The 14,697-nt window shown below is 47.4% G+C and overlaps 1 protein-coding gene across 1 annotated transcript in view; it reads right to left on the bottom strand.

Annotated features, from left to right (window-relative positions):
- Positions 1–14,697, bottom strand: part of CUX1 (cut like homeobox 1) — a 356,883-nt gene that overhangs the window by 185,241 nt on the left and 156,945 nt on the right. The window contains 1 exon segment of the mRNA XM_087417692.1: positions 1,840–1,887. Coding sequence (XP_087273818.1) covers positions 1,840–1,887 — 48 coding nt within the window.

Here is a 14,697-nt window from a genome sequence, read left to right as displayed (position 1 = left end):
CACCCAATGAGGCCCCAGTTGGGGGCAGGACAGCTATAAAAGACGTGTTGGGGGTGACTGGGGGGATTTGATTTTGACTGCATATCACCTAACATGGATTAGTGTTATCTTCCCAGGTGTGATACTTGGGGTTACTGTGGAAATGTTGGGAATGTCCTTCATTTTAGGAGACACATGCAGGTGTTGAAGTGTGTGGTGTGCACTACCTGAGACTTACTTTCCAATGTTCAGCAAAAGCGGGGTGGGGAGCAAATGTGGCAAAATGTTACCAAGTGGAGAGGCCGGGTAAGGTGAGGCTCAGATACTTGTTATACGGATGTTTCTCCTTTCACGTAGATTTGAAATTCTCCAAAAAGAAGGAGAAACAAGCAAACAACAAGAAAAGCGCAGTGAGCTACTTCAGCTAGGGAAATCCGAAGCCAGTGGGCCCATAAAAGCTGCTGGACAGGTTGAAGAAGAGATCAGACGGAGCGTGGGGAGGTGTAAGGTGCCGGTCTGACTCACAGAATGAGATGTAATTCTGGGGAAAGGGCAATTCAAGTCCTTCCAAGAGCCGGGCCCCTGATATCCTCCTGTGCCTGACGGAGCTAAGGACAGGGGCGTCCTCGCGGGACATTATGAGCAGAGAGAAGAGCCCGGCTGCACGGTCTACAACCTTCAGCCATCACCGGTGGTCCCCGCTGCCTGCATCTTCTGGCATGGTCCCTCACTGCCCTGGCGCCTCCTCTCGCCCCCGCTGCCATCTCCCTGATTCACCTCCTTCCTTCCCTCATCCTCTGCTGTCACCTGCATGCTGAAGAATGTGCCAAACCGTAGCCTCGACCTCTTGCTCTGGAGCTCTGGGCCCAGGATTCCAGCCTCCTCAGCAATGTGGCCAAGAGGGCACCCCACTCAGCCTGCCACCTCCCATCACTCCTGAACTTGCCACCTCACTTCCCCGAATCCTGCGCCTTCCCTGTGCTGTGAACTGGGTAGTTGCAAGAACATAAAATTCCTAAGATCCCACCAATATGGGTGCTTTACAGAGATTTTAAAGCCTTGCTGCCTCTTCTCAGTATTATTACGACTTCCATCATTCCAACGGGAGAAGCTAAGAGCCAAGAGTGAGTAACTCCACAACAATAACAAACTTTCTGCTTTTCCAAAATTTAGATTCTCTGTGCAAAGGGCTGGGAAGGAGCTGGAGTGTCACCCCTCACCCACCCGTCATCTTTGTGGACACTACTCCCGTTAACAGTAGCCAGGGCATGCGTCTCAGATGACTGGCCGCCCGCCTGCCATCTTGCCGAGTCCTTCTCTGGAAGGACCTATTAGACAACTTTTCCTTACACTGAGCTCAAACTTATTCCTCACGGCGTCTACCTGTTCTTTGTTTTAAGCCTCAACCAAGAGAAATTTCTCTTCCCCCAGTAGCCGTACGTGAAAGCACCCAACCGCCTCACTCCATCCTTCCACACAGGAGGCCTCATGGTGGCAGCAGCCCCAGACCAGCTCAGGGGCCAGGGAGCTGGAGGAGGATCGTGAGCTCCTAAAGGCCGCGGTCTGAACAAGCTCAGGCCACCGTGAGAAGCGCAACCGCGCCGGCCGCGTCTCCCCTGAATCCACCACTTTCTTACATTCTGAACATGGCTTTGCCTTCCATGTGGGCTTGAACGAAGACCCAGTGGAAACACCACATTGAGAAGCATATAATCTGCACCGACGTTGGGTCGGGGCAGCTGGGAAGGCTCCATCTGGGTAAGCACCTTCTGTCAATGGCATTTATTCAATGAGAATAAAAAGAAAGTGCGATGAACTATGAAGAGTGGCTCGGGACATAAAGTAAACATAAACGCTTACCTCCCCTTGGAAGCTCTTCAGCAGTGGTGCTACCTGCTTGCGCAAATCCTGGAGCAAGAGCGGTGGGTCAGGAAGCAGCCAGTGGGGAAGGAAAGAGAAGGGAAACATTCGTTAAGGCCTCCTAAGCACAGCTTTGACTTCAGCGATGATTCTCATTAGACAAAGCCATCCTGGCACACCTCTCCCGTCCCGTTCCTTCATTCGTACGACACACATAATGCTAACTGGTGCTCCACAGTTCAAATGAACTCACTTAGAATACCACTAGATTTTATTTCTACATACACCTCATTTTGAATTATTAGTCTCAGATAATTTGCTTAGCATAAAATAGCACATTATAATGTAGGTCTGACTTGTTTGTATCTGAAATTGATTTGGGCCACTATCCTGCATTTCAGCTGTTACTTTTGAGCACCGTTAGTGGGAGATACACCTGTTTTGAATCCATGTCTGAAAGAGTCACTGGAAATTTTATCCCAAGCCACCAGTACCCATTTCATGACAACAGGACATCCCCAAGGAAAGTCCATATGATCTCCTCAAGAATATTTTATTTAAAATGAAGCAAATGACTAATGTACAGCATAGTGATTATAGTCAACAATACTGTATTATAAAATTCAAAGTTGCTAAGAGACTAGATCTTAACTGTTCTCAACACAAAAAAGAAATAATTAGGTGACGTGATAAAGGTGTTAGCTAACGCTATTGTAGCAACCACACTGCAGTATACACATGTATCAAACCAATACTTTGTACACCTCAAACTTACACAGTGTTACATGTCAATTATATCTCAGGGGAAAAAACAAGAAATTGAGAAAGTACTTCAAATACTTTGAAAGGACTCAAGTAAGGTGACTTCTTTACTGAGAGATGGGGCACATAAGGTATTCACTAAGCATGATCTATGTGCCAGATCAGATTCAGTGAGTCTGGGCCACGGCCTAGGCAGCAACCTTTTTCAAGTTCCAAGGCTGACCTACACGCCCAACTGAAACTGACTCGTGCCAGTAAAGATGGACACACACCAATCAAACAATAACACGGGGAGAAGATACAACGTTATTTCAGGAAAAGAGCCCTTTGCTGTGGGCAGAACATAAGAGGCATGATAATGCAGACTAAGGAGGTGAGGAGCAGTTTCATAGAGGAAGCAGTATGTGAGCTGGGAAGTAGGCGGGGTTTTTATGGGTAAAAACAGGAGAGGGCCAAACAGGTCAGTTCTTAGTACGCCTGTCGGCTCGTCCCACCTCCAAACTGCCAAGAAGAGCCGCCGTCAGATACGTGAATGCTACTGGGCAAACGAGAGAGTCTGGACTTCTCTCCAGAGCTCCTGGGTCAGAACCAGAGCAGCAGGAGCTGGGGGGGAGTTTCAGAATACAAAGGCAGTGGGGAGAGTCGGACAGCCCTGATTCCAAATCCTGGCTCGGCCGCTCACTAACTGCAGGAACAACGGATGCCATAGCACCTCCTGAGCTCAGTTCTCCAGCTCCAACGTGCCTAAGGATAATTATGTCTTCCTAGTAGGAGAAGGAATAAACCTGTGACCAGTGGCACACAGGAAGTGCTCAATAATATTAACCACCATTATTATTTTGAGTAACAACATTGCTGTTATCATCTAAGGAAAAGCTTTCCAGCAAAGCTCAAGTTACCCTAAATGGATCTGGGTGCCACAGAAGGCAGCATTCTCTGGGACCGGGATGTTCTAGCATCACACAAGGGTGGATAAAGAGAGAACTCACAGGGGGGGTGGGGTGATGACCATGACCCCTTGGCCTGCCCCCTCTGAGACGCTGTGATTCCCTAAGCAGCCCCAACTCTGGGCCTGCTCAGCCCCTGAGGTGAGCCGCCCTAGTCAGCCGTCTGGACACACAGGCATGTTTGCACCGGCTCTTTTGGTAACTGACTGACAGCCCTCTGTGTTCCTTTAGCCAAGCCCCTAAATCAAAGGGCCCCACGTCCTACCCTCTGACACCAGTTCGCTCACTCACCAGCTCGCTCCTTCACCGGGAGCGACCACCGCAGCCCCGCTCCTGCAGTGTCAAGAAGAGTGGCTCCAGGCATTCTGTGTGCGACCCCGTGTTCTTTGTGGCTTTCCTCTGGACCTGGGCCCTTAACCTTTTTGGGTCACGAAGCCTTCTGAGAATCTGAGGAAAGCTACTGACCCTTCCCTGAGGGGATAAAACTCTGCAAATTACTTCACTGACGCCTTCCTAAAGCCTGCCCACAGAATCCAGTTTAGGAGCCCTGTTCCAGCCTGTGCTATTTATATTTAAATGTAACAATTTATATTTAAATGTAACTTAATTAAATTTTAAAATTCACTTCCTCAGTTGCATGAGCCACATTTCAAGTACTCAGCAACCACACGAGGCTGCTGGCTACCCACCGGACGGCACAGAAACAGAGCATCTCCTTCGCTGCAGAGTGATCCATTGGACAGGGCTGTACATAGCTCTTTGCCAAACACAATTAACCCACATTATTTTGTACTGTAACCCTGCAAAAGTATTTGATCAAGAAGTATTATAATTTTCCTTTTAATTGTACATTTTTCTACAGGTTGCTTTCCTACAGGTAATCCCATTATTTCCTTGGAGCAGTCAATACTTTTGTTCCTCCAATGGATCATCTTCTATATTCTTAAACCAAGTTCAACGACAAAAAATAATCAAACTCTTTACTAGTCTCTTCTTAAATAAATAAGGCTTTCTGTGGTAAGCACCATAATGCCCCCAAAGATGTCCAGGTCCTGATCCCGGGAATCTGTGACCACATGAGGTTACATGGTAAAAGGGACTTTGCCGATGTGATTAACTTAGGGATCTTGAGTTGGGGAGATGATCCTGGATTATCCGAGCAGGTCCAATGTAATCACAATGGTCCTTAGAAGAGGGAGGTGTGAGTCAGAGAAGATGTGATGATGGAAGCAGGGCTCAGAAGGATGTAGGGCCACAAGCCAAGGAACGCAGGTGGCCTCGAGAACCTGGAAAAGGCAAGATAACCATTCTCCCCTGCAGCTTCCAGAACAGAGCCCTGCCGACACCTAATTCCAGCCCAGTAAAACCCATTTTGGACTTCTGACCTCCAGCGCTCTCAGATGATAAACTTCTGTTGTTTTAAGGCACCAAGTCCTGGTAGTTTGATATAGCAGCAATGGGAAAACAATAAACTATCTCACTTAGCCTACACCGAAAGAGAAAGTGAGGGGAAAAGGGGACGAAGAGGGCGAACGAAGAATGGTGGAAGAAAGATTACTGTTGGATCTCAGGCAGGGTCAGTGGTAAAGCCTACTTTTTTTTTTTTTTTTTTTTTTGAGGAAGATCAGCCCTGAGCTAACATCTGCCAATCCTCCTCTTTTTTTGCTGAGGAAGACTGGCCCTGGGCTAACATCCGTGCCCATCTTCCTCCACTTTATATGGGACGCCGCCACAGCATGGCCTGACAAGCGGTGCGTCGGGTGCGCACCCGGGATCTGAACCAGCGAACCCTGGCCGCCGCAGCGGAACGCGCACACTTAACCGCTTGCGCCACCAGGCCGGCCCCAAAGCCTATATTTTAATCACGAGGAATCAGCCATGCTTCTCTGTCAGTCATGCTTCCTTGGCAGCCACATTAATGACCTGGAAAGTCCAAATATGAGAAGTTCCTTGTGTGCGAGGGTGACACAGCCTGGAGTCTCTGCAGAGGGGAGGTGAGGGCAAAAAGAGCCCTCGGGACTCTGTGAGGTGGCCCGGTCCCCTTCCTCCCCACCTCCCTGGGCAAGGACAAAAGGCGGATGATCTCACGGAACTACTTTGGTCACAAACGGCTAACACGAGGTGAGGGATGGAGTTTGTTTGCTCTTTGTTTTCCGAAAAGGCTGACCTTGATGAAGGCAATTCATTAATGAAAGGTCACTGTACTCTCCAGTGCTCTTGCCGACCAGCGGGGTGCTAGGGTACGCACCCAAGTGGGTAAAGAAGAGCTAACAAACTTCCGTGAAGCCAGCCAGTGCTGACACACATCCACGGCGTGCAACCCTGGCTTGCACAGATACATAGCAAATCTTCTTTTCAAAAGGCCACAAATCTGTATTAATCTAGTTTTTAAAAATAAGATGTCAACAATTCAAGGATGATAACCTCAACGTGACACTTATCGTTCAACTGTCAGCAGGAACTGTGGCCCCTCCCAGGCCTGGGCTTCTGGAAGGCCCTTCACTTTTCAGGGAGTTATGGCTGAGCACCGCCCCCCGCCCCCCGCAGGTAGTCTGGGAGCCCTGGGGATGAGCTGCTGGACTGCCCTCCCATATCTGACAGCAAGTAGCACCTGGTGGCCCTTGAGCTCTGGAGAGGGCCTAAGCCTTCCAACATGCCTGGGTCTGGATCTCGCAGAACTGGAAGCAGCCAGGCCCCAGGGCAATGGGATATGTTTCCTACTGCTTCTGTCCTACTCCTACCTGTGACCACAGGTAGGAGTGCATCCTCTTCCTTCCAGACTGGGGTTGCTTGAAAGCAGGAATGGGTTTTAGTTGCCCCCCATCTTCAGCATCCAACGTGGGGCTGGGCGATAATTTGCCGAGGAGACCTAGGCATGAGAGGTTCTAAAACTCCAGAAGGTTGGACTACCGAAGTGGTCACAATCCACGCCAGGTCCGATGTTCCTTTTCCTGGAGGGGCCAATCCCATCCACAGCAGCCCACCCCCCACACTGTACAGCCAGGAAGGCTGCAGGTGTGGCCCTTGGCTTGCTGCACAGGCACCCTCTGTGGCCCAAGGACCGGTCAGCAGAAAGACCGACTCGAGCCATCAACATGGAACTGCTGCCGAGGGAGCGAATGTGATCCAAGGCTGCACCTGCAGGGGCATTTATCTCTGTGTCCTCCACGCCTAGAACGGAGCCTGGCACGCAGGGGAATGCCTGAGACATGGAACGGCTGCACGAGCGAATGCACGAAGAACAAACCATCTCTCACAGCGCGTCAAGGGCAGGGTGATGAGAGAGCCCGCTGGACACACGCCCTCAAGGCTGGGCTCCCCAGTCCAAGCCCGTGCTGTCCAACAAAAATACAGTACCAACCACCCATGCAACCTAAAATTTTCTGTAGCTGCATTAAAAAAGCAAAAAAAAAAAGAGATGAAATTAATTTCATTTAACTCAATACATCAAAAATATTATCATTTCCCATGTAATCAATATAAAACTTAGTGAGATATTTTACATTGTTTTTTGGGGATTATGTCTTTGAAATATGGTGTGTACTTTACACTTCAGCACATCTCACTTTGGACGGGCCACACGTCAAGTCCCTCCTCCCCCTACCCCATAGCCACATGTGGCTGGTGGCCACCATACTGGGCAGCTCAGGGCTACTTCAGGAACCCAGGCTCTCCTGGGAGAGAGGGCCAAGGCTGGGGAGCCCTCTCAGACAGTCAGAGGGAGGGATGAAAGAACAGGCATCAAGAGAAGCGGGGGAGAGCCGGGAGGAGAGAAGGCAGTTTCAAGAAGGAAAAGGTACTTACATCAAATGTTGCCACAGGCCTGAGGCCGGGGAAAATTACCAGCTTTAGCGCCAGGGGCTTCCTGGTAGCGCTGAGTGCATCTCGCATCGCATCTCGCATCTCGCGTAGAGCCGGGGGTGGAAATGGGCCTAGGAGGGGCTGAGGTGACAGAGTTCTGGGGAAGAGGCTGCGGTGAGAGTCAGGAGAGGGAAGATGGTAGACACGGTTTGGGGATTAGCGTCTCTGGCAGAAATTAATGATAGTTACCATGTAGTATGCCAACGTAAGGGACTGACACCTAGATTTTACAGATGCGGACACCTGAGGCTCAGAAAGGGAAGAAAATTTGTCCAAGGTCACACAGCCAGAAGAGTTAGCATGTAAACCCAGATCTCCAAGGCCTGTGTCACAGCGAGATTTTGTAAAGAAATCAATCACGTTGGCTAGGTGTTGGTGTAGGGATGACATACAGGGGCCACATGGACAGCAACACGGGGCAGGCACACACATGTATCACTCGGAAGTCTTATAATGGGCCCAAACTCAGAGGGGAAACGGCGAAGTTGAATGGGGTCACGGAATGTGAAGGGTGGCAGGCCCAAGGCATCTGAGACCACCGTGGAGAAGAGACGAGGAGGGAGAGCTTGTTGGGGGGAGGCCTCGGGTGCAGGTGAGAGACCCAGGCACCCTGGAGTTCAGCCCACAAAACAGTGCCTCTTACTAGGCTCGCCCCCGGTTGACCCCAAATCCTGCCAGCCTGGCCTCACAAATACACCAGCTTTGAGAAGTACAGGAGATGACAAAAGTACTTCTATATTCTATTAAGCACTCCAGGAGGGCAGAAGAGCCACACCTTGCCTCGTGATCATCAACAAAGTAAACTCATCTCGCTATAACCAACCCACTATACTTTAAAAATCATTTCTTTGGGCATATTCACGTCTCATGATAGACCTACTAAAGTAACGTTTTAGATATTAAAGGTGGAGGTGTGTGTTTGTACTCAGACACGCACATATATTTGAAGACAGCTGAAGAGAAAAAAAGCACTAAATATTCACACCCATACACACACAAACTTACATACATGTACTCAAGTCACCAGTTAAAAATCACCCACTCCAATTTTATTTTTGGCATTTTGAGAAATTGCTTATCCAGTTCTGCTACCTGCAAATATTACCTGGCTTAACACTAAACTAAGGAGACAGGACCAAGGATGCTCACTTCTGACCCCTAGGCCACTCCATCGTCGGTTAGTGAGGACATGACAGGATTTACTGTCCTTTCAGAGCAGAATGCCCTTTGCTGTCTGGACGGCACCACAGACTGCAGATGCCCCCACCCCAGTCATCGTGTGCGTCCGCGCCCTTCCCTGCAATCACAAACTGAAGAAAGGGAGGTCCTGGGCAATGGAAACCACACTAGTGTCAATGATAATTAGGGACTTCACACAAAGTTAAACAACTTAATAATTTACGGTTACACACTTAATTCAGGGACAGGTTTTTCAGCAGTGTTTTAAATTTGCTGCAATCTGGTACCATTTATGGAGCAAAAAGCAGCAAACATCTTAACAGGTAGAAAGTGATGTCCTTGAGATTATTAATATCAGATGTCTGCTGGCAGAGCCAAAATAGTGCATTTCAACCTTCTCTCCCCTGAGTACATTGCAAATAATAAGCAATGTTTATAGAGAGATGCTTCTATGTGAAAGGGATTTTCATTATTCTCCAAACCACTGATTCACAACTCACTTTTAGATCAGAAAATTGAACAGCAAAATGCTACTGAGGAATTTTCTGTGTAATGACGATTGTTGGAGAAAATCGCTCTGATTTAAAAGCAAAAAACAAAAACACAAAATCACCACGCAGTGTTCAGTTGCACCTGTGAGGTACCAATAGGAGAGGTCCCCAAACGCAGAGTCCCTGGACAACAGTGTGACCTCTGGCTTTCTGCCACTCTTGGGTGGTCTCTGGCAGGCTCCGTTCCACTCTGGGGCCTGGGACTCCCAATACCGCATGATGTTTCTCCCAGTCCACACTGGAAGGCGATGCCAGGGCCGGGCATCACAGAACCTCGTACCATGAATTCAGAGCTGGTGGTCACTGAGGTCCCTCCGTATCTAGAAAACAGTAGTGCCCAGGACATGGCTGTTCAGATTTGGAGGGACAAGCAGACGAAGGAGAACAGCCCAGGCATTATGCATCAATAAAAGAAGGCTGTGAATTACAAATGCATCTTCAAAGTCATAAAATGATCTCTATCTTCAAAATATTTCATAATCCAGATTTTTCGGGATGTTGTACAATACCCTCTTCACTTCTGCTCCGCAGTTGCTCACATGCCTTCCTGTGGAACAAGGCCTGCCTTGCAGACTCGCGACTCACCAGCTACGTCTCTCGGTGGCGCCTTGTCCCCTATGGCAGCAGCCCACGAGTGGGGTCTTGTCTTCTTTGGGGATAACACGGTCATCCCAAGAGCACTGGAGGCAGTGGAGGGGCTGGACTAGGTCACCTCTGAAGGGCTCGACTCTGTGACTCTCCCAGGGTTGCCGACACCCCTACCCCTGGTGCAGGCACGGGAACCACTGGGACCCAGCCCCGTGGCACTGGCAGCAGTGGCTTCACCCCTTCAGCGTCCGTTTCAGAACCGCCTGAGCCCAGGGTGACTCGCAGCTTTCCCCTCTCCCCTGGTCTTACTTCACCTTCTTTCACTGTGTTTGGGTGAAGGATGGGGATGGGCTTGAACCCTTGGTAGGGGCCAGGCAAAAATCTAAGACTGGCTTGTACTGAAACTCCTAGGAAATGTTCCTGCATAAGGAGGCTACATCTTACACACCCACCAGGGCTAAAAAATGATCTCCAAAATGGTTTTTAGGCCCTAGTTTCCCCTCATTACTCACGCCTCAAAGCAAGAGAATTCTGACTTGAAAATGTTTTAGGTATATGTTCAAAGAAAACCATTATGTAATATAGTGTATTTCATTAAATTTGATACCGTCAAATATAAGATGTACCATTTTGAGGAAAAATGCTGCTTATTAAACTGTGATATCATTGATTTTAATATTCACTCTGATTTTGAAGATGGTAAAATGTGGAAAAGTGTACACATTATGATCAAAATATGGCACACCATGAAATGAACTAAAGTTAAAACAGGTCCCAAGTTGTTTTTATTTTTAAACTATAGTGGCCTATATTTTAGGTATTGCGGCTATGTTTTTTAAAAGCGTCCTTGTCTTTCAGAGATACATACTAAAATATTTATGGATGAAATACGATTTTTGCTTCAAAATAATTTAATGGGGAGGGGTAATGGGTGAGAATAAGGATGAAACAAGAGTGTTGATGGGTTGATGGTTGTTACAGATGCATGATGGCACACGGGATTCTTTGGACTCTTCACCCTATCTCACGTACGTTTGAAATATAAAATGGTTTTAAAACACTATAACTTCACTCTGAGACACACTAAGCCTTCAGCTGATGGATCGCACAGAACAGGAAAAGAAAGAATTATGAGATTAGGGTGAGGGACCGTCTCTCTCAAATTACAATCTACCAGCTAGTTAACGGTCACCTTCATCAAGTTACCCTGGAAATCTAAGGGTCATCTGGTCCAGTGTCCTTCCTGAGGCAGGAGACCTCTCTGTGGTGTCCTGACCACAGGGCTCACCCTCCCAAGGCCACTGCGCCCTTCCTGGGACAGGCCTGCTGTCAGCCTGGGCCTCATCGCAGAATCAGGAGTTTCAAATACCATGCTACCAGCACGCTCACCAAATGCTGGAGGAAAGCTGTCCTGAGGCGGGTGCAGATAATGTTGTATCACTAGTGACAGTTTGTTGGTGAATAATTCACTTTAAAAAAAAAGAAATTAGAGTAGATTCGAGGTGATTCCACTCTCACTGACTTGCTTTATTATGCGTTTTCTTGAGCGGGAGATGTAAGAAGCAGTTACCCACACCCCTGGTCTGCTATGGGAGCACGAATGGCTGAACTTTCCTGTCCCAGGCCCATGGCTGTCCTCCAATGACGCCTGGGGAGCGGAGCTCAACTCTCCCTTCAGACCTTCAAGGATCTGAGAACCTGCTCGTCTCCCTCCACATACCTTCCTCTCCACCCCATATCTTCTCTCTGGACCAAAGGCCACTTGAACCGTTCCTGTGTGACACCCTCAGCAAAGCCTTCCTGCCTGGGGTCCTTGCTCATGGGCTGCTCCAGGGTCTCGTGTCCCTCTCGCGTTCTGGACGGAAACGTATGTAGTTGTTCTAAGTCCCTGTCAGTGCCTCTAATGCCATCTACTCCCACAATTCTCATTGTGCAAGGAGCCACTTAGTCATTCTGGAACAAAGTTCTAGAGAAGAAAGAATGGCACTCTAATGGGCCACTAATACCCACGACCTCTACACAGCTATCTGGGCTACCCCAAAATGAAGGACTCTAAAGATCTTTAAAAACACAAAATATAAACACTCAGATTCTAGATTATACAGATGCTAGATAGCAGCAATTAGAATGGAATAATTTCCTTTTAAATCAAGAAATTTCTATATAGAGTATTTTCTTAAAGAAAAATGCAAATGAGTTTAAGTTCAGAAACAGAGTCCACCATTTATAAATATATTAAAACATAGTAATACAATATTAGATTAGATATAAGTACTGCAGTTTAACAAAACTACAACTTTTTCTAAAAATTAATAAATAGCAAATTGGTGATTTTTTTCAACTAAGATATTTGATCAAACTGAAAGGAGAAAATGACCTCTTTTCTACAACTTAAAGGCAAAATACTAAAGACATGTTCTTCAAAAGCATCTAGCTATGGATTCTTTATTCTGATGTCTTTAGGATTCTAAAATATCCTGATAACAGCTGAATCATCCTTATTAATAAAAACCTACACAGTGCACCCATATCTAAGGCTAATTTTATTGACTGTAACATAACAACCTGCTTTCTTATTGATAAGCCATCTCTTTTAAAATAACATCTATGCATATCTGTCAGGTGTATTTTCATAAGGTCCTGGAAGCACCAAGGAGAGAATCATAATTATCTGCCAAAGAAAAATTGTTGTTGATACTTATTTCCCTGGATGTCATTTAAGATAACCAGGATTCCCCCTTATCATGTACACAGGAGCACAGACCAGGTATAAAGTTTCTTAAAACAAGACAAGACATATTGTCTGATGCACAGATTGCAGAGCTCAACTTAAAATACAGTTCAGTGAAAAGGGAAGTTTCTCTTTGTTCCAGGATACCGAAACCTTCGCTTCCCACCTCATCATCTGAAGCTGACTCACGCAGCCATCAATGGAGCACCATACTCGCAGTTACTTTTACAGATGAACACATACTCCTTCCAGTCTTTGTGATAGAAAAGGGTAATTTTAAATGGCATTTAAACTGAAGTGTTAAATAAAAAATATCCTTCTATACAATGGCAGACAGTATGCCCTGGCAATTTCTCAAAGATTTAAGTTCACAGATTTGCAAAAATTCCATTAGCTTTAATTATTTATCAGCAGTCAATTTAGATTACCGTTCTTGACCTATTTTTACAGCAGATGGGCCACCCAGCAATGAAATAAATGAATAGTCCTTTTCTACAATGGTTGATTTTCTGAAATAATAGAAATCTAGTTTAAAGAAGGAATGAAACCCCAAACATGTAATTACCACAATATATAACCTGCCATGCTGCCTTTGTAGCTGGATAAAATGCACATCTTTGTGAGGTTTTGGTTATTAAATAAGATTATCTTGAAAGGGATAAACTCACTCATGCTATAATTTCTTCCCATTTAAATTTCTTTGCTCCATTTAAAACATGTTCTGGATCTTGGCAGAAAGTCTCTAATACTGATGGATGTACCTTTAGCACTGTGCCTAATAAAACTCGTAATGCGAAGGCCTGGCTTTGTGGAGGCGGAGGGGAGCAGGAGCAAGGAGGAGAGTATGCAGGCTGGTGGTGCAGTGAGGGCCAGGCGGAGGGGAGGACCCCCAGCCTCCTGGGCAAGAATGAGTGGCGTTCTTTAGGAAGATGATGATGGAAAGTGGCAGGTCCATCAGACTGGTAATGCCTGAACTTGGACCCAAGGTGACGATGGCTGAGGATGGCGCCCGGGACAGGGAAGAAGGGCAGATTCCAGACGCACAGAGGCCCCGGTTTGGAGGAAGAACTGGAAGCACGTGGAGGCAGCTTAGCCGTACGGGAGAGCCCAAATGCCGCTAAGCCAGTGGTCCTCAGAGTAGGGTTTGGGGACTCCTGGCTCCCTCAGACCCTTCCAGGGGTCCACCAGGTCAAAACTGTTTTTATTTGCCTTTTCCACTCTCACAAACGTAGTTTTCCAGATGTGATGTGATGTGATGTGTGATGGCGTCATCACTCTGACGTAATGGCACATGTGCCTGTGGACTCATGTGCTTTAAAAAGTCTCAGTTTTAAGCTCAAACACAGTCACTGCTGATAGATACACAAACACATAAAAGCCCTCTGGAGTCCTCAGTTTTAAGAGACCAAACGTTTGAGAAATGGCAGCTCTAAGGTTTCTGGTCTTGGAGCAGAGAACTGCATCCGACTGCTCTCAGGATGTCAAGGCTGTCAGTCCACTGATGTCCTGCCCGTCCTCGAAGCGGCTGAGACAGCCAGCCTCTGGACACAGGAGCCCTCCCGCTGTGTCTGCGGCCCGAGAGCTTAGAAGCACTGGCCCTCGCGGCCTGGACTGGTGCCGCCCCTGCCGGTGGCAGAGGGACTTCCTGCAGGACTCGTGGTAGCCAGGCATTCAGTGGTGGGGCAGGGGAGGAGGGAACTTCAGGTTTCTTTGACAAATTCTCTAAATATGTCTGATTCCAAAACAGTCTTCCAGGTCACTTTCTAAATAAATGCTCATGTCTAAAAACCTTTAGTTTTATTTCAGGACTTTGAAAACACTGCTGTGGTTTGTTCACATATCTGTGCATCGACAGGCTTTGGGTTTGTCAAAGAGAGGAATCACGTATTCTACACGTAATTTATTACACAACCAGGAGCATTTACCATGTGCACTGAACGAGCTCATGGTGTCCCTGTCCTCATGGAGTTTAAGGCCTAGTGCCAACAACCCACCAGGTCTAGACTTCAAGCAGGCTGTTGAGGGGTCATACTCATTCCAACTCCATTTAGGGGACCACTGATGGTGCTCAGTCCAGAGATGCCCAGTGAGCACTTGTGGACTGAATGAGGGGACAGACAGACGCTCTTCTCAGACTCATCACCAAGCTGCCCCTTCATGGGAATTGCTACAGAGGAGGTTCGTGTGCTAGACGGGGGACATGACCCAGAGATGCCACTTTACCCCGGGACTCTCTGAA

This window comes from Ceratotherium simum, chromosome 26 (genome assembly GCF_057802395.1).
Source record: "Ceratotherium simum simum isolate JZ-2026a chromosome 26, ASM5780239v1, whole genome shotgun sequence".
Taxonomy (NCBI): Eukaryota; Metazoa; Chordata; class Mammalia; order Perissodactyla; family Rhinocerotidae; genus Ceratotherium; species Ceratotherium simum.
This window is presented reverse-complemented; position numbering and strand designations above follow the sequence as displayed.